The sequence below is a fragment of the Cervus elaphus genome, chromosome 12 (genome assembly GCF_910594005.1).
Source record: "Cervus elaphus chromosome 12, mCerEla1.1, whole genome shotgun sequence".
NCBI lineage: Eukaryota > Metazoa > Chordata > Mammalia > Artiodactyla > Cervidae > Cervus > Cervus elaphus.
In genome coordinates this window covers 32,934,119-32,954,982 of record NC_057826.1, presented here as the reverse complement: position 1 = coordinate 32,954,982, position 20,864 = coordinate 32,934,119, and the positions used below count along the sequence as shown (strand labels likewise).

General features: G+C 36.3%; 1 protein-coding gene across 1 annotated transcript in view; it reads left to right on the top strand.

Annotated features, from left to right (window-relative positions):
• TMEM260 (transmembrane protein 260) overlaps window positions 1-20,864 on the top strand; it is a 71,187-nt gene that overhangs the window by 1,648 nt on the left and 48,675 nt on the right. The window contains 2 exon segments of the mRNA XM_043919751.1: window positions 8,420-8,451; window positions 9,183-9,334. Coding sequence (XP_043775686.1) covers window positions 8,420-8,451; window positions 9,183-9,334 — 184 coding nt within the window.

The following is a 20,864-nucleotide window of genomic DNA, read 5'->3' as shown; positions in this document are numbered from 1 at the left end:
ATTGGTAATTCTTGACTATGGTTGTTTGAGCCTGAAGGATGAGATTAGAATGAATAATAATAACACTTGTTGAGCACCTACTATGTGCCAGGCACTGTTCAAAGTGCTTTACATAGATTGCCATTTTAATTCTCCCAGCTGCTACCCTGTGAGGTAGGTACTCATTTATTTTATAGATGACAAAACTAAGGTTGAGCTGTGTCCAGAATCACACAAGTAGAAGATAGAGGCAGCGAAGAGAAAAAATAGCCAAGTAGATTGAATTTAGAGCATGCTGTCTTAATTAGCCTATGCTCTAAATTCTTTTAAATCTATTATCATGTATTTAGTAATGAAGTCTATTTAAAATTTATGAAAATTTATTTAAATTCAAATAAATACTTAAATAAATTTAAATAATTATTTATTTAAATAATTTATTTTAAATTTATGTGTTACCAAGCTCAATTTCATTTTGCTGTCTGCACAGCAGGCCAGTAAATCGGGAAAACAGTTGTTGGAACAAGGACCACTTTAATTGTAAAGCTAGTAGACTGAAAAGATGGCAGACTAGCATTTCAAAAAAAAAAAAAAACAACCTTGGTACATATACAATGGAATATCACTCAGTCATTAAAAAGTGAAGTAATGCCATTTGCAACAACATGGGTGTGCCTAGAGATTATCATACTGAGTGAAGTAAGTCAGACAGAAGGAGAAATATTGCATGACACCCCTTATATGTGGACTCTAAAAAGAAATGATACAAATGAACTTACTTAGAAAACAAACAAACTCACAAGCTTGGAGAAGGAACTTACCGGTTTACCAGGGGGAATGGATAGATAAGGAGTCTGGGATGGACAAGTACACACTGCTGTGTTTAAAATGGATAACCAACAAAAACCTACTGTATAGCACGTGGAACTCTGCTCAGCGTTCTGTGGCAGCCTGAATGGGAGGGGAGTTTGGGGGAGAATGAATCCATGTATACATACGGCTGAGTCCCTTTGCTGTCTACCTGAAGCTATCACAACATTGTTAATCCGCTATGCCCACTATACCAGGTTTCCCTGGCAGCTCAGCTGTAAAGAATCCACCTGCAAATGCAGGAGATAAGGGTTTGACCCCTGAATTGGGAAGATCCCCTGGAGAAGCAAATGGCAACCCACTTCAGTACTGCCTGGGAAATCCTATGGACAGGGGAGCCTGGCAGGCTACAGCCCATGGCGTCACAAAAGAGTAGGACACATCTTACCAACTAAACCACCACCACCCCAATACAAAATAAAAAGGTTGTTGTTGTTCAGTCACCTAGTCATGTCTGACTTTATGCCTATGGACTGCAGCATGCCAGACCTCCCTTTCCCTCACCATCTCCCTGAGTGTGCCCAAGTTCATGTTCATTGCATTAGTGATGCTGTCCAGCCATCTCATCCTCTGACTCCCTCTTCTGCCCTCAATCTTTCCCAGCATCAGGGACTTTTCCAGTGAGTCATCTGTTCACATCAGATGACCAAAATACTGGAGCTCCAGCATCAGTCCTTCCAGTGAATATTCAGAGTTAATCTTAAGATTGGTTTGATCTCCTTGCATCCAAGGGACTTTCAGGAGTCCTCTCCAGCACCACAGTTTGAGGGCATCAATTCTTTGGCGTTCTGCCCTCTTTACATTCCAGCTCTCAACAACTGTACATGACCACTAGAAAGACCATAGCCTTGACTATACGGACCTTTGTCAGCAGAGTAATGTCTCTGCTTTTCAACACACCATCTAGGTTTGTCATCGTTTAACTGTCCAGAAGCAATTGTCTTCTGATTTCATGGCTGCAGTCTCCATCTGCAGTGATTTTGGAACCCAAGAAGAGAAAATCTGTCTCTATTTCCACCATTTCCCCTTCTATTTGCCATGTAGTAATGGGGCCAGGTGCCATGATCTTAGGTTTTTTTAGTTCCTCTAAACTTTCTGCCATTAGAGTGGTATCGTCTGCATATCTGAGGTTGTTGATGTTTCTCCCACCTATCTTGATTGCCCCTTATAACTCATCCAGCCTGGCATTTCTCATGATGTGCTCAGCGTGTAGGTTAAACAAACAGGGTGACAGCAGACAGCCCTGTCATACTCCTTTCATGATCTTGAACCAATCAGTTGTTCCATACAGGATTCTAACTGTTGCTTTTTGACCCGCATTCAGGTTTCTCAGGAGACAGGTGAGATGGTCTGGTATTCCCATCTAAGAGTTTTCCACAGTTTGTCATGATCCATACAGTCAAAGACTTTGGTGTAGTTGATGAAACAGAAATAGATGTTTTTCTGAAATTCCCTTACTTTCTCTGTAATCCAATTAAGGTTAACAATTTGATCTTCAGTTCTTCTTCCTTTTCTAAACCCAGTTTGGACATCTGGAAGTTCTTGGTTCACATAATGCTGAAGCCTAGCATGCAGGATTTTAAGCATGGCCTTATTAGTATGGGAGATCTGCACAATTGTCCGATGGTTAGCACATTTTTTGTACTACCCTTCTTGGGAATTGGGATGAGAATTGACCTTTTCTAGTCCTATGGCTACTGCTGGGTCTTCCAGATTTGCTGACATTGTTTAGTTGCTCAGTCATGTCCGACTCTTTGGGACCCCATGGACTGCTACACGCCAGGTTTTCCTTTCCTTCCCCATCTTCTGGGACTTGCTCAAACTATGTCCATTAAGTCGGTGATGCCATCCAACCATCTCAACCTCTGTCATCCCCTTCTCTTCCTGCTTTCATTCTTTCCCAGCATCAGGGTCTTTTCTAATGAGTCAGCTCTTCGCATCAGGTGGCCAAAGTATTAGAGTTTCAGCTTCAGCATCAGTCCTTCCAATGAATATTCAGGACTGATTTCCTTTAGGATTGACTGGTTTGATCTTCCAGTCTAAGGGACTGTCAAGAGTCTTCTCCAACACCACAGTTCAAAAGCATCAATTCTTCGGTGCTCAGCCTTCTTTATGGTCCAACTCTCACATCCATATGTGAGTACTGGAAAAACCATAGCTTTGACTAGATGAACCTTTGTCAGCAAAGTAATGTCTCTGCTTTTTAATATGCTATCTAGGTTTGTCATAGCTTTTCTTCCAAGGAGAAGTGTCCTTTAATTTCATGGCTGCAGTCAACATCTGCAGTGATTTTGGAGCCCGAGAAAATAAAGCCTCACTGTTTCCATTGTTTCCCCATCTGTTTGCCATGAAATGATGGGACCAGATGCCATGATCTTCATTTATTTGAATGTTGAGTTTTAAGCCAGCTTTTTCACTATCCTCTTTCACTTTCATCAAGAGGCTCTTAAGTTCTTCTTCACTTTCTGCCATAAGGGTGGTGTCATCTGCATATCTGAGGTTATTGATATTTCTCCCAACAACTTTCATTCCAGCTTGTGCTTCATCTAGCCCAGCATTTTGCATGATGTATTCTGCATATAAGTTAAATAAACAGGGTGACAAATTGCTGACATAATGAATGCAAAACCTGATGTCATCATCCTTTAAGGATTTGAATAGTTCTGCTGGAATTTCATCACATCCACTAGCTTTATTAGCAGCAGTGCTTCTTAAGGCCCTCTTGACTTTGCGCTCCAGGATGTCTGGCTCTGGGTCACTAACCACACCATTGTAATAATCCGGTTCATTAAGATCTTTTTTATACAGTTCTTCCATGTATTCTTTCCATCTCTTCTTGGTCTCTTCAGGGTCTATTAGGTCTCTACCATTTTTATCCTTTATTGTGCCTGGCTTTGGGTGGAATGTTCCCTAGATGTTTCCAGTTTTCCTAAAGAGATCTCTAGTCTTTCCCCTTTAGTTGTTTTCTATTATTAAGCACTGTTCATTGAAGAAGGTCTTCTTGTCTCTCCTAGCTATTCTTTGGAACTCTGCATTTAATTGGATGTACTTTTCCCTCTCTCCTTTGCTTTCCACTTTTCTTCGTTCTTCTACTATTTGTAAAGTCTCCTCAGATACCACTTTGCCTTCTTGCTTTTCTTTTTCTTTGGAATGGTTTTGTTCGTCACCTCCTATACAATATGTGGACTTCTGTCCTTAGTTCTTCAGGCACTCTTTTAACTAGATCTAATCCCTTGAATCTATTCATTACCTTTACTGTGAATTCATACGGGATTTGATTTAAGTCATACCTGACTGGCCGAGTGTTTTTCCCGGTTTTCTTTGTGCTGTGCTTTGTCGCTCAGTCGTGTACAACTCTTGGTGACCCTGTGGACTCTGTCCATGGGGATTCTCCAGGCAAGAATCTAGAGTGGGTTGCCATGCCCTCCTCCAGGGGATCTTCCCAATCCTGGGATGGAATCCAGGTCTCCCACATTGCAGGCGGATTCTTTACCATCTGAGCCACCAGAGAATCTTCTATGAGAAGCTGATGATCTGAGCCACAGTCAGCTCCAGGTCTTATTTTTGCTAACTGTATACAGCTTCTCCATCTTTGACTACAAAGAATGTAATCAATTTGATTTCAGTATTGACCATTTGGTGATGTCCATGTGTAAAGTAATCTCTTGATTTGTTGAAAAAGGGTATATGCTATGACTAGTACATTCTCTTGGCAGAATTCAGTTAGCCTTTGCCCTGCTTCATTTTGTTTTCCAAGGCCAAACTTGACTGTTACTCCAGGTATATCTTGACTTTTCTACTTTTGCATTCCAATCTCCAATGATGAATAGAACATCTTTTTTCAGTGTTAGTTTTAGGAGATCTTCTAGGTCTTCATAGAACTGATAAGCTTCTTTGGCATCGGTGGTAGAGGCATAGACTTGGATTACTGTGATGTTGAATGGCTTGCCTTGGAAATGAACTGAAATCATTCTGTCATTTTTGAGGTTACACCCAAGTACTATACAAGTACAGTTTCGGACTCTTCTGTTGATTATGAGGGCTACACCACCACCACCCCAATACAAAATAAAAAGTTTATATACACATACACAAAAAAACTTAACCTAAATTTGGGTTCCTTTTATACAGAAGAGGGGGAGAGTCCACTGTGGTGCTGACCAGTAGCTGAGCAGGGCTACTATATCTGGCGCCTGCTCCACACCATTACAATTGTTGCTTTGTTTTCATTAATAATGTCTTTTATTTTTTTCCCAAAAGAATAAAGTTATCTATTCACTTAGAGTTGTCAGACTTTTTAGGTATTCTGATTTGTTTAATTTGACGCTAGATAGTAGTTGCTTCTAATATTTTTGTTCATTTTTTTTGAGAATGCTAAATAAACTTTTCCAGTGTTGCCAGTAAAATTTGTATAATCACATCTTTGTGATTCTGTAATTCTGCTTATATGTTTAATGTACTGTTCTCTTTGAATTTCATGTTTATGAATTTTTTTTAACCAATAAACAGAATGCATCTCAAGACCAACATAAAGCATATACTCTTCTTCCTGATAAGTCTTAAATTATACTTCATGAATCCATCACATTGTGTGACCTAGCCAAAACTATTTTTTGTACCACTTGATACTAATTGTTGATTTATGGGCAAAAGCATTCCTGGTCATTTAGAGGAAAGGTTGGGAATCTAGCCTTCACTTGTGTTTGTTACTCTTGGGAAAAATAAATTAGCTTATATGTGTATTTATATGTTTTTAACATATAGAGGGATCTGGGTTATGGAAAGGTGAAGCATCTACTAACTACTCTGAGTTTGCCACCCATTTGTGTCCCAGAGAAAGCTGTGGTTCTCAAGCTTGAATATATTGATACTTGAGAATTGCCTGGAAAACATGGGCCCTGATTCCAGAAGGTGTCATGTGAGTAGATTTGGATTATGGTCAAGGAATCTTCATTTCTAAAAGGCATCCAGGTAATTCTGATGCAGGTTATATATGATGTAGGACTTATATTTGACAAATTGTTTGTTGCTAAGTACTGTCCAACTCTTTTGGACCCCATGGACTATAGCCTGCCAGGCTCCTCTGTCCATGGGATTTCCCCGGCAAGAAAACTGGAGTGGGTTGCCATTTTCTTCTCCAGGGGATCTTCTTGGTCCAGGGATCAAACCCACATCTCCTGCATTGCAGGTGGATGCTTTACCACTGAGCCACCAAACCCTAGTGTAAAGGGTTGATTGAGGGAAAGCAAGGTGCCAGAAGACTTTTTTTTTTAACGATTTTTCTTTTTATCATATTCAATTTTAAGAGTAGTGCTTCTCTTCAGCTTTTTATCAAGGGTACATAATAGACTTTGAATACTAGCATCTTTTCTACTTAGATTTTAATTCACATACAAAGAGTTGGTGATGGAGGTTTGTAACATTCAAGATTCATCTTTCTACCAACAACTCCCACAAAGAATAACAATATATTGACTTTTCAATTGGTAAAAAGAAGTTAGAGAAAATAGGGCATTTTTCTTAATGTTAAATGTAATTCTAAATACATTTTTATATGAGGAGAATGAATAGCAACCTTGAAAATCTGAACTGAACTGTGCTTCATTGCACGGGAATGTAAGAATCAGAAATTAATTAAAACCTTTTGGGACTGAAGACCTAAGAGCAAAACCCATTCTAGAGTAGAAAATGATAAATACAGTTTTGGTAACAATATCTACAAAGGGAAAGTTATTTTAAGCATTTTAAAACCATGAATGATTTGTGTAAGATACAAAAAGGGCTTTTGTCTTCTAAGATGTTCTTGAATTTCTCTGGAAGACTTCAACAATGTCCTTAAGTAAGTGACTTAAGTGAGCAGTATCTGTCTTTCATGCCCTTGTGGGGCTTCTCTGAAGTGAGCAATTATCCCACCTGATGGGGATGTCTGAGTAACAAGGATGACAACATGATAGGTCTTTTTGTCATCTTCTGTGTGCGGGACTTTTCTGGGTGGCACAAGGAGGGAGAGGTGCCGATGTCTTCTTGACAGAACCCTGAAATGGATAACTTAGTGGAAAAGACAAAACAACTCACCGGAATAGAAAGCAATCTAAAGAAGTGCTAAATAGGTTCAAGCAGGTTCTATGAAGGAGGCAGAAGTGATGAATTCTGATGGGTGAAGCTGGGGAGGGGTATGTGTAGAAAGGTGTCACTGAGAAGGTAACAATTGAACCAGGCCTGGAAGGATTTAGCAGAGAATGCTGGGTGAGAAAGTGAGTGATAAAAGGTGCAAAAGAGGACCATTTCAGAGTAACAGTGGGGAGTCTGATCTGACAGAGGTGAGCCTAAGTTTCATGGACTTAAGCCTTGGAAAAGGAACCAGAAGCTGTAGAGGGCTTAGGTGTCACGATGAGGAATCAACCTCATTCAGTGGGCAGAGAGCAGCCATTGAGAAATTTTAGACTAAGAAAACAATCTGACCTTTTGTGGGTGGGGGTGGCAGTAATTAGTGATTTCAGTGGGAAGATGAATTGAAATAGAACATTGGTCAAAAGCTATTGCCATAGCCCAGGACGAGAGAAAATATGATCTGGGCTCTAGAAATGAAGGACATTGATAGCCACTGAAGGATAGAAAATAGACATTAATACATTTTCTGATAGATAATTTTTAACTTTCATAAATCAGTTAATATTGATTGATTTCTTAAACTGTACAGTATTATGTGTATAGGAATGAATCAGAAATAGTCCCTAGATACTAAAAGTACTATCAAATAGACACTGAATTACTACATCATAATTTTAGAAGTAATTGCTAATGGTGAGGAATTACAAAGAACTATGTAAATGACATGGTGATTCAATGGTTTGAAAAAAAATGTGCTGTGGTAATCAAACCTTGCCAAAATAACCTGCAGTTAATAAGCATTTGGCAATTGTTTAAAAATATCCAATGTAATTAATGTAGAGAAGGTATCTAAATGCCAGCTTAGGGTGGAAAGGCACATTTTATAGACTGTTCAAATCCAGCTTCTGCACATTTTTACATATAAGGTTACATTTTTACAGGCAGTTTTGCACTAAATTCTTGAGGGATAACATAGCGTTCTACACTAATGCTCTGTAAGAATTTTTATATATTTGCAAGTGTAAACAACCTTCAGAATAGAAAGTAAGCTTTTTTGAAAAATTGAAGTATACTTGATTTACAATGTGTGTTTCTGGTGTACAGAAAAGTAATTCGGTTATACATATTACATATTCTTCATTATAGGTTATTGCAAGATACTGAATATTATTCCCTGTGCTATATAGTAGGAGTTTGTTTAAAATAAGCATTTTTAGAAACTAGAATTCACCTATATTTCCACTGACCAGTTATTAAAAACTGTCAAAGATAGTTTGTTCAATGAGACCTAAGGGAGAAAATACTCTGAGACTATTTCATGCTGTTAAATCTCTACAGATTTACAGTTTTATCCAGTCAAATTAATGCAAAACCCCAATGCAAGCATTTGGATTTTGAAAACTTTGGAGGAGTGTCATTTTCTAATAGTAATTATTGGTTTTACATTATTTTTTCACAGGGGAACTGATCACAGCCGCACATGAGCTTGGAGTAAGTATTAGTTTTATTGTTTAATCAATGCTCTCATTAACAGTTTTAGGAATTAAGAAAGTTTAATTAAGCATGGAGTAAAGTAGATTAATTTATTTTCAAACCCCAGTTTTTAGTAACTTATAAGTACAGTACGTGACAATTTACTTTAAGTTTTAAATCCAATTAAACTAAATTATAAAGCAAAGCCTTTACTATATATACAGTAGCTGGCTTATTATCACCCCAAATTTTGTATAAGCTATGGAGAATAAAATAAATCGGGTTAACACTTTTAATAAGTTTATTATTTAATAAACTTTATTATGGTGTATGATCCCTTTAGGCAAGACCTTAGGACTGTCAGCATGGTGGTAATCCGATAGCAGTGTGGTCTTTCAACTTTCTAACCAATACGATATTTCAGAACCCGCTTTTTTTCAGTAGCCTTTTAAATGACCCTAATGTACTGTGAACCCAGAGAGCAAACTGCTTAAGGACTGACAATGAAATATGTCACCCTTTCTCTAGGTGACACACAATGTGATAGACACTGCCAAATCCACTAAAGAAAATATTTATTTGTATTGGCACAAGAGGATTACAATAGAAAACCACTATTCAAACATTTAGTCATTGTCTCTTAATCTTTACACTTGCCTGGGAAAAGGGCTACTTTTCGATTAAAGCCAGTGTGACTCTTCCTTTAAAACTAGATGAAAACCTTCTGACTGTTGCTAATTTTCCCTTAGGTTGCCCATCCTCCTGGCTATCCTTTGTTTACTCTGGTGGCTAAACTGGCAATTCTACTATTTCCTTTTGGTTCAGTTGCCTACCGAGTCAATCTGCTGTGTGGCTTATTTGGAGCAGTAGCTGCAGCTTTACTTTTTATCACCGTTTTCAGGTAAAGTAGTTGATTAGTTAAAATTAATTTTGACTAATTGGAGATGGAGCTTTCTTATGGCCCATGTACATACATGACCAAAAAAAAAACCTTTTGTTGCTTGAATGGTTTTCCTAATCACTCATGTGATTTAACTTTCTCAATTTACAGTAATTTCATTTGCGTTTGACCCTCAAATGATTACACAGTTGGTTCTGCTTCATACAGTGGAGAGAAGGTGTCACTAGTTCATTATCACAATTCTCTGTTTAGGCAGAACTAATAAGGTTTGTCATTTTAGGAAGATGCAGATGGGCCAGTTTAATTTAACAGTATGAAGTTCTTCTTTTGGTAAATGGTAAATATTATTTAATTACTCACAGTATTGCTGATAGGCAGCTGCCTATCAGGTCCAGAGTTAATACCTAATTGTATTTTAAATATGCACATGCATACATTTTGAAATGAGGCTGTTAACTAAGGGAATCAATTTGGGAATGTGGTTTTAGTAAGGTTTCACTTTGTTGCAGGATAGCTGTAGGGAAGACAGGCAAATGAGACGCCACTTACTTCATAATGAAAGGCTTTCCTAGTTTGGAAGGCTACCCTGCTTTTAAAAAAACAGGTCATTAGTTTAGGATATTGGTAATCTCCATTTGTCTTTGCTGTTTCTCTCGCTTTCAGTACTCAGTCTAACCTATGCCTGAAAGGATTATAGTAAAAACTACAAATTAGGGAAGACCAAGTTAAAACATTTCTTTCAAAAAGTATTGCAGATTTTATTATAAAAACAAATAATTTTGTATGTAAATATAGTATAATTTGAATAGAACATTTTTGGAGACTGTTTTATATACATTTGTCTTATTACTACCCTTTGACTAAATTCTTTCTAAATTCCCCTTTGCTTGTTTGTAAGAAGGTAAAAGTTACTAACTATGGCTAAAACTTACTATTAAATCTGTTTGTGGAAAGTTTCAGATTCAAAATTGTAATTGTTGATCATCGACTAAACGTTTATCTGTATTATTTAGTTTTTAGTTCAGTCTTATAGGTTTTCAGTGATAGCCATATCTTTAAGTATGAAATGTTTAAAATAACATTTTTGCTTAGATTAATTAGTATTATGAATACTTTCTTTTTCTAAATGACTAGAGTAATTATTAGAATTTTCCTTCTGGTCTTTTATAATTAAGGCTGTGTCATTATTTTCATTGAGAGAAAAACTATTTTAAATATCTAGGATGAAATTTAGAACATACCAGTTCTGTATTAAATGTATGAGTTACTAATTTTCATAAGATGTTTAAGACAAAGCCATTTTTTAAAAAAAAACTAATATTTGTTTTGCTAGTTCATTTGTATTTTAGATTATTTCTACAACATATACACACATTTAAATGCTGTAGCTATCTCTTAAAGCAAGTAAAGCTATTTGTTTTCTAAAACTTTTCCATGGTTTTTTGTTATGTTAATTGTTGATGCCTTTCCCCATAAAAACCACTGCAAAAATCATATATAAATTCTTTGTATTTCCAGAATCTGAATAGTTTGAGACAGTAATTTTCCTTTGAGTTGTCTGCATTTTAAAATAGCTTTAATTATTATGCTTGATTATAATGGGTTTTAGATCAGCACACAGACCTGTGACCATTTTATTTTAGTATACAGTCTTAATGATAAATTCATTTACTTACTGACATGTTTTAAAACAAAAACTCTTTATAGACTGGATATTTGCTTAGTTTTAGTAATCTCGTACTTTGGAAAAGTTATTTTCTTCTGAAATGTGTCCTAACAATATTATCTCTCATGTAATTTTAATATGAAAATACTTCATTATTTTGAATACAAATAATTGACAAGGTACACGTCCTTTGGGAACAACCTAGTTCAAGTGGCAAATCTGTTTTGTCAAACAATGGCCACCCTTCGGGAAAGAGCAAGCCATCTCTATGGTAATAGGACTAACAGTAGCCTATTGATCGAGTGGAAGAAGACATTATACAATGTCAGCTGGCTTGTTACAATTTCATTTGTCAAATGACCTGAACTTAACCTTTAAAACCTTCCTTCTGTGAATATAAACCCAACAGCAGGACGCGGTTTTTGTGCAGCCATTACAGTGACGGCTTTTTTCCAGTCCTAGCGTACCTTAAATGTATTCCTTCACAGGTTGACTCCTTCATCAGAACTCATTCAGAAGACATTTCACTACTTTATTTATCTACCGACCAAGTCATCATTCCATTTTCTTGTTGAATATTGAGGGGTTTTGATCCCGGAGACAGTTGTATTCTTTCTTTCCCCCATCACTTAAGAGAACATTACTGTACATGTAGGATTAGTGCTGACTGGTGTGCAGGAAATTAATTCTTTTAACAGGTTTAGGTTTTTTTCAGGTAATTGTTCACAGAGCATTCACTATATTTAGCTCTTGGGGTGGACATAAAGACCTTCTGTACCTTTTAAACGAAGATTGTATTTCAAAAGCAAATTTCTGTTTAAATATGTTGATGTACAAAGCTCCATTTTTTTTCAGTAAACATGACTTGGATTAAAAGACCAGTTACTTCGTTGTTTCCAATTACTATGTAATTTTTGCTTTTCTTTCATCTTTCTTTTGCTTTTAAAAGCCTATAAGATGTCATTAACACTGCATTTTTTGTCAATCTTTCTTAATGGTTGGCAAAAATTCTTTTATATTTGCTGAGGTAGAAAGGATATGAGTAAAACAGTACATTGAAAGCTGTATGTGTCACTGTACTTTATTGAATTAAAAATAGTAAGATTGGGGCAGTTATTTCTGCATGTATTTATTTACATAGTGTCCCCTTTGGGGGTATTTTAAAGCATGATTATGTTAAAGGAGTTTAATCTAATACATTTCATTTATAGGAAATAATATTCATTTTATTAATGTGTACATCTGTGCACTTAAAACTCTGTACTACAGTTAAGTGATTTAGAGGAACTGGAATTTTTTTTTTCCCTGAAGGCCAATGAAGTAAATGATTTTTTAGTTTGACAGGGTATTTAAAAGTGTCATATTTGAAATTTGCAAATCCTATTAATACAAAAAAGTAAAAGTTATAGGTCCTATAAATTACTAATAAGAACATTGTTTAGCTTTGCTTAGTACATGAATTGCAAACTTATTTTCTAAAAATCTCAGACTAAATCCTGTCAACATGCACTTAGTAAGGAAGGAATACTGAACTCACTGTCATTAATATCAACATGCTTCCGTTGTCTGTGTTCTGGTATCACTAGCAGAGAATGGACCCTGTTGACAGTATCATATAACAATCCTTTACTGGAGGGAAGATTTAAATTGCTTATGATCTCAGATGAAAGCATCTCTAGTATCCTATTTTTTTGATAAGTTCCAGGGCAGGGAATATGTTCTCAACAGGCTTGAGAGTCAGCATATCCTTTTCAAGCTAGTATGGGCCAAATGGAACTCATGAGCAGAACTCATTCAGCAACATTTGTTGTGCACTCATATGAATTGAAAGTAAATTTTTTTTTAGTTTTTATAATCAAAATTCAGTGCTTATTTTAGAGAAAAGTAAAGTTACTCTTAAATAAAAATTTTTTTAAATCTTTTTTTCTAAAAGGCATTGTTTCAGGAAGCTTGCATTAAAAAACTTTATAACTCCATTAAGGTTGTACAGTAAGAAATCAGATCTCTTTAATATCAAGCAGGTTCCCTAGAATATGTAAATATTAATTATAATTAAAGGTATCTTCAAACTCTGCCTGCTTACTACAAAGAACTTACAGCCAATTTCAGTGATATCTAAATACCTCCTGGTAGATTGTTTTGTGCCAGTATTTTGTTTATGCAGTATTTTATTTTTTATACATTATGTATTTCTAAACATTCTGCCACTACTAAAAATTAATTTGATTAAACTTTTGGAATAGGAACACTTGATCCTGAGCGCTGTGTCTGCTATTCTTAGGGTTTCAGCTAAGATTCCATTCAATAAAGAATTGAAAATTAAAATGCCATACCTTAGAGGATGTAGAATCTCCTGCTTAAGAGACATTTGGATTTTCCAGCTCAAAGAGTATTTTAGATTATTGCCATAGAGAATAATGTGAAGCTCTTCCTAATTTCAGAGGTAACTATGCATAAGTAACAAATATTCACCAAGTTTTTGTAGTTGAAGAAGAATGGAAAGTACTGGAGCATTAATTTCCATTCAGGAGAATATCTCTCTTGATCCCTGGTTAATTGATCATATATTTCTCTCATACTTGTATTAAAATTGCATTGACTCAGACTGGCTAAGCATATTAAGAGCTTGGTTCATTTGCATTTTCTTTTAAGTAGAGGGCCATATTAGGCTCAAATAGCAGCACTTCATTTTGAAGGGAAAAAAGCAGGGCAAAAACTCTGTTTTAAGACTGTAGAGTCTTTTCTGACAGCTAGTCAGAGTTAGAATTAGTTCAAGGAAATGTTAATAATGCACTGCCTGGCCTAATCCCTTTGATATCACCAGGTATCCTCCTGTTCATGGGTTAATTGCTTTAAAAGCAAAGGCAATATTCTGAGCGGTGGGCCGCTTCACCTTTTCACAGCTGTTACCATTGAGTGACAACTAAATCCCATGTGTAAGATGAGGAAGAGCTCAATCTCCAATTGGGAGAAAATTTATGTAAACCACAATCCCTTCAGAATGTGCGGAAGTCATAGACTTTCTTGATTTACTCTGCTTTTCCCAGAAAGCTCTATTGTTCACTTTCCTAAGTCCCATCAACCCTTTGTAGCAGAATATCACAGCGGCAGCAGATAGCTTGAAATATATAAATGCTATCATAGCTCTGATTAATAGCAGTGCTTATGAGTCAAGTCTGATAACAGTGCAGCTCTCCACTCAATTTCAGATACTGCTAATGGAATCTGTCTTCTCCAATTGTAATATGAGAAGGCCTAATTTGCCATGGAGCTTGGAGCTGTCACCAGTAGGGGATTGTGGGGTCAGATGGGAGCTGCCAGGTTTTTGCCCTGCAGCTTGTATCTCTCACTTTGAATAGAGCAGCCCCCTGCCTGCCAGTTAGCTGATAGGCCGCCGTGGGGTTTATGCCACTATATACAATAGGAAAGGGCTACATAGGCTGACTTTATAATTGTGAAGCTAGCTCATATTTCCACAGCTACTGTGCTGCATAATTTCTAATAAGTGGTTTTAACAAATGTCAGATTATGAAAAGTTTCCCCAATTACAAAAACTTATAAAACATTTAAATTGCTAAATCTGTTTCCTGCCGAGATTTTTGCCACTGGAACTAGTCATCTGTCATTATGGCTATAATAATAAATATATACATTTCTTAAAGTTGCAAATAAAATGATAAATCGTAACTCATAGATTTCCTGCTTTTCAAAGCCATAAAAAGTAGAAAACACTCAAGGAATTGAAATATTACTATATACTTTATAACTTTGCATAATAAGACAACTTTGTATTAAATCTCTATTGTTTAGTAAGTTGGTTAGTGTTGCTAGTGAAAATAGTTGAATATCCCCATTCTGTTGATCTTAGTTATTTGGCTCTTTTAAGTTTACTTCATTTACCTTTAGGATCTTAACATTTTAAAAATTATGTAGCATTTTCTAAGTTTTCAGTTAAAAAGGAATTTGAGAATAATAATTCTGAACTATACCCTTAACCTATTTCAGTTTTGCTACCAAATACAAAATATACTATCAAGATTGAGTAATAAGCTCATCTTGAGGCCTTGCATGTTTTTAAACATTTCAAGCAAAATTGACGAAAATCTGCTAGATTGTACCTTAAGAGGATATTGCCTTGCATAGTGCAAGTTATTTGGAATACTATGGACATTTGGTCAAATGTAAAGTAAATGATGGTGATTCCTATAAGGCTCAGTTCAGTGTTTTTCTTTTAGGTATTTGGGTATAAGTTGATGAGTAAGTTGTTCTAAGCCTTGAATAGCTCCATCATTTATTAGTTAGTTTACAAATTTTAATTCTAATGGAAATTACATGATTATATTTTATTTATGAGAACTCTTCATAATCTTGTTCCCTCTGTTTCACTTGTGCCCTTTCCCTATATGAAAGCTTTCCCATTTTTTTCCCGATTTTATTTAGTGGTTTTAAAATCAAGACTAATACTTTGTACTTTTCCTTTCAGTGCACTGGTAGTTGATATTTATGTAGCTGAAAATTCGGGGTAGAACAATCTTTTTCCTATTGATAGAGTCTCATGGAATAGAATAAACCTTGGTAGGATTTCACCTGGAGTAAAAGTAAATTTTTATAAAATATGGGAAAATGGGCTTATTTGCAAATTTATTAAAGATGCAAATGTTTTACATTTTTTTAGTTATGGTGGTGATGGCTTTAGATATATAACTTTAATATACCAGGCCCTAAATTATTGATTGATGTTCATTATGTCTAAACTTGAAAATGACAAGAAAAACATGTAGATTCTACTGCTCTCCAAATACCCACTGACTATAATTTGCCCCGGCTTCCCAGATGGCGCTAATGGTAAAGAACCTGCCTGCCAGGAGATATAAGAGATGTGGGTTCTATTCTGGTTTGGGAAGATCCCCTGGAGGAGGGCATGGCAACCCCCTCCAGTATTCTTGCCTGGAGAATCCCAAAGCCAGGGGAACCTGGCAGGCTACAGTCCATAGGGTGGCAAAGAGTCAGACATGACTGAAGCGACTCAGCACACATATGCATAATTTGCCCATAGAGCACTTGGCACATGTTAGATACTCAATACATATTTGTTGAAAGAGTGTTGGTGAACTGCTGCTGAATGAGAGAAGTTCAGCTGAAACTGAAGATCTTTCCTGTCAATGCCTTAGTTTCCCAGTTTGATGTCTCCAGGTGCATTAAGAGAAATCTATGGGTGAGATGATTTTGCGAATGAGAGCCAGAGGTAATATGTATATAATCTTCATGAACAAGACTCAGAAGGATAAGAACTTGGGAGGATGGGAGCCGTAGATTTGCCACTAATTGTATCCTGCTTTACTGTATCTCTTCCCTGTAATCTGCTGCATTTTAAGTCATCAATATGAGTTGACACTAAATTTTTTTAACAAGAATGCTCAGATGCATTGTGGCCTTCCTACTTGTACTTACTTCAAGTAGGAGTTTTCAGCATTCAAGGAGCATAGTGTACCCTCCATGTTGGGTTCTTTGCACACTGAGGACAAATACATTCATGAATTTTATGAAGCACGTCAAATGTGTGTTCTGAAAGAATTTCAGTTTTCTGTTATTTGTCTTTTGATTGAGGGTTAGACAAACATGTGACTACACATGAAAATCAAATACTGTGTAGCAGAAAGAAAAATACACCTTATCATCAATAGCAAACCTGTGTCAATGGTGTAAATCTTAACCCACCCACCCCCCAATTTATCCATTGTGTCAACAGATGAATAGCATTCCACCAGTGAGAAAACTACTGCACAATCAGTACCTTTCTTAGGAATCTCGTCTGGGTCTCATAGAATTCTGAGCCTCACATTTGTTAGGATTCTCTGAGAAGCATCACATATTCCTCACCCGAGAAGAGAATTTTTCCATTCTCTGGGTGAAATTTTAAATATTTGGCAACTCTTCTTATCCTGTCTGTCATACTCCTGGTATATCTTTCCTCAGTGACTGACCACTGTGATCCCCTGGAATGTGAACTCCATGGTTTTAGCCTTAGCCCAAGTAAAAAGCAATGAGGAAAATTTGTTTATTGCAAATATACTGCAAAATACATTTTTTGTGTCACATGTATGTAATATGTATTTATTAATACAAAACAAACTTCAGTAGCTTTTAGATTATTTGTTATTTTGAATCATCTGTATTATTACCTTATTCTGTTAGTCTGAGACCTTGAAAATTAATAGTGTAAAAACTTGATTTTGATTGTTGACATGTGACTATTTTTTAAAATACAATGGTTGTCTTACTGAAATTTCATAGTAATGTTTGAAGTGTGTGTTCTTTATATGGCCTCATAAGATGTTATCTTTCTGTAAGTCATGTTAGATTGTAAAATATGTATTTTACTTGAAGAAATAGCTCCCTTGATATCCTTCTGTGAGGTTCTATGAGCCTCTCGATTGAGAATAGAAAACATTTTTCTCATATTATATATATATATATATATAATTTATCATAAGTTACTCTTTAATTAAAGTGGAAAATATTTTAGATTATTTTGCAATTTATTAGTGAGTTGCGCCAAAAACAGTTCTCATTTTATTCACAACTTCATTTGAATTTCTTTTTTCCCTCCAGTTTCCTATTAGTAGCAGGTTCATCATTTCAGTAGAAAACTCTTTGTCTTTTAAATTTAAATGAGCTAATTTTAAGATATCACTTTTAGCACATTAAATGTAAATAAATATATCAGTTCTTCAGTTGCTTTATAAAAAATAGCAACTACTTAAGTGTATTTATTTAAAAGAATGAAATGAAAATTAAAAGTAGGCCTCCTTGATTGCCAAGTGAAAACACTTTGGTGTTTTTTTATTATGTCATTTTTCTTTGAAAAAAAAACCAGGCTTAATCTATAGGTAGAAGACAGTTGTTTTGTCTTATTTGGGAGTTATTTATATTTACTCTCCATCTATTCATTTGACTTTATGAATGATACCAAACAGCTTATTTTGTGGGTTCAGGACAGCATTTTCACTTAAAACTCATGTTTAAATAACAAGGTCAGATTAAATATTACTTCCCTATATTTTTAAAAGAAATATTGCTTAGCCAGAAATTTGGACTACAGTTCATTTACCAGCATTCATGCATAGTGTTTCACTATGCTTATATAATCTAAGTCTGCCAAAAAATTACAAAGGTATGTTGTAGACTTTTCAGGGGAAAAAATTGTAGAGTGTGTGTTCTGGTTAGAATTATTGCCCAAAAGAGCAAGTTACAACTAACTTGTTCAGTCACCTGCATTGGGAATATTATTGGTCAAACTCATAAGATAACAAAGACCCTAGCAATCAAAACAGATAATGGATTAATTGGAGGTTTTCAAAAGTCAGCAGATTCATAGAATTCATGCCTTAAAACAAAAAAAAAAAAAACCTGATAAACAGACAATAAAAATGCTTGCTAAGTCATTTAACAAGTCTAAGACCAGATTCACCTTCAGACATATTTGTCAGTGTGATTTTTGCAGCTTCACTTAGATAAGTCTTTTGCACATTTAATGTCTTTATCCAGAATTCACAGTGGCTTATTGATATGAAAGATTCATTGATATTTGGCTCAAAAAGACATAAAGTGGAAACTGAGGTATTTTGTTTGAGATTTACAAAAGCTTGAGAAAACATAAGTGTGAAAGGCAACGTGAGTAAAGAACAACAGTAAAAAGTGAAGGTAAAGTATGTCTGAAATTATCTATATATATGTTATATAAACATTTAGTTTCCAAAATATTGAACAGCTTTGTTCTGTGTGTGTGTGTGCGGTCACTCAGTCATGTCTGACTCTTTGCAATCCCATGGACTGTAGCCCTCCAGACTCCTCTGTCCATGGCATTCTCCAGGCAAGAATACTAGAGTGGGTTGCCATTTCCTCCTCCAGGAGATCATCCAGATGTTTGTAAAATGAGATATTCTTTTAACTTTTAAATGTGCTAATATACTGACACAGCTATCTAGTGGTATGAGTAGTCCAAAAAATTCTATTGGCTCTGTTAATACTTTATTTAGAGAGTTTTAAGTTCCTCACATCTGGTTTCTTAAGTATGTTTTGATTAAGTTACAGTTAAAATATTTTACTTCTCGAGATTGTTTTTACTAAGAAATACAGAAAAATCTCCCTATTCAGATTTATTAATACATTTAATTAATCATTAATAATAATAATAAAATATTATTAATACATTTAATTTAATGAGAGTCTGGAGAAGGGGCAGTTACCCTAGTCTCTGCAAAAGTACTTCTGGGAAAACTTCTTGAAAAGGTGAAGCCTGTGCTGAGTTGTAAACAATCAATCAGTGGGAGTGGCCAAGTGAAGGCAAAGCCGTGTTCCAGATACAGAGAATCTCCTGTGCTAGGAAACTCTGAGGTGGAAGAGAAACAGCCTGTAAGCACAGGGACAAGTCATTCAGTGTTGCTGGAACACAGTTCAAAATAGGTTGTGTCGAAAATGAAGCTACAGGTGGGCTGAGACCAGATCATGAAAATTCGTGTCTGTTGTCATGGGAAGCTTATAATATGTTTTATAATCAAAGAGGAACCCTTGAAGGGTTGGAAACAGAAAAGCACAACATCAGGTGTTCCTTAGATCCCTCACTCTGGTGGCAGTGGTGGGCCCAGGGCTGGAAGCAGGCAGCACATAAACCTACAACATTGTGTGAGCCTGAGGTGATGAGTCAGATGAGCTGACTCATCTGACTAGGGAAGTGAGTGTGGGTAGAGAGAAGAGTATGATTTTATAAAATGTTGATGAAGTTCAGTTGGCAGGATGTTGGAAAGGGAGAAGAGCTCTGATGATGACTCCTAGGGCTCTTAATTGAGATAACTAAACAAGGAAGATAATAAAATTCACTAAGATAGGGAACACAAGAAATTATTTCGGGGAAGAGGATGAGAAATTAATTTTGCACGTACTGACCCTGAGGTTCTGTGGGACATCCAGAGTCGGGGTGGCTTTGTGGTGAGGGTACAACAGTAAGTTGGGCATAAGATTAAGTTCAAAACTAAGGGAGAGGCAGTGCTGGAGACAGATTTGGTTTCTTTAGTTTGTTGCTGGCAGGTGAAGTCCAGATAGTGAATAAAGTCACCCAGGCAAAGTAGCGTGAGAACAATTTCCTGAGAATGACATCTTTGGGAAAAACTGGCTTGAAAGGTGTTAAATGCAAGAAGAGGAGCCATTTGGAGAAAACACAAAAGGAAGACACAGAGCCATAAAAGGAAAACCAGAGGATGTGAAGTCCAGAGGGTCAACTTGGTAGAGCGTGGCTGGGGCAGTGGTCAGCACAGCAGAGAGGTTCCTCGAGCCTGCCCTGTTTGCTGGTCAGTCACTGGAGACCCCAGTGAGAACAATTCCAATAGAGGACTAGGGTGAGAACAGGATGGAGGCTGCAGATGTGGACAACGTGAGGCCAATCCTGAGCCTCACTGTGACCCTGAAAATTGCCTTCAGGAAAGTGTTCTCAACATCAGCTTGCCCACTAGTCATTTTATTTCCATCTCAATAAGGGGAAACAAAGCATGCACAGATCTTGTCATATACTGTGAACAATGTAACAAGACTGCCTACCTGCAGAGTCAGTGAATGAACTGGAGACCGTCTCTGAAGTCTTCAGAAGCTCTTCATCCTCACCATTGCTGACATTATCCTTTGACCTGTCAGCCAGTCACAGACTCAGCTTGCTGTAGGTTGATGTGGGACATCACATCTGCTTGTTTGCCTGCTTGTGACGTTGTGGCACTAGACCACACACCTCTCTTCCTACATTGCTCTCACCCTGCAGACTTACTAATATACCATGTACTGCTTGTCTTTTGAGACAAATGCTTAATTTAAATG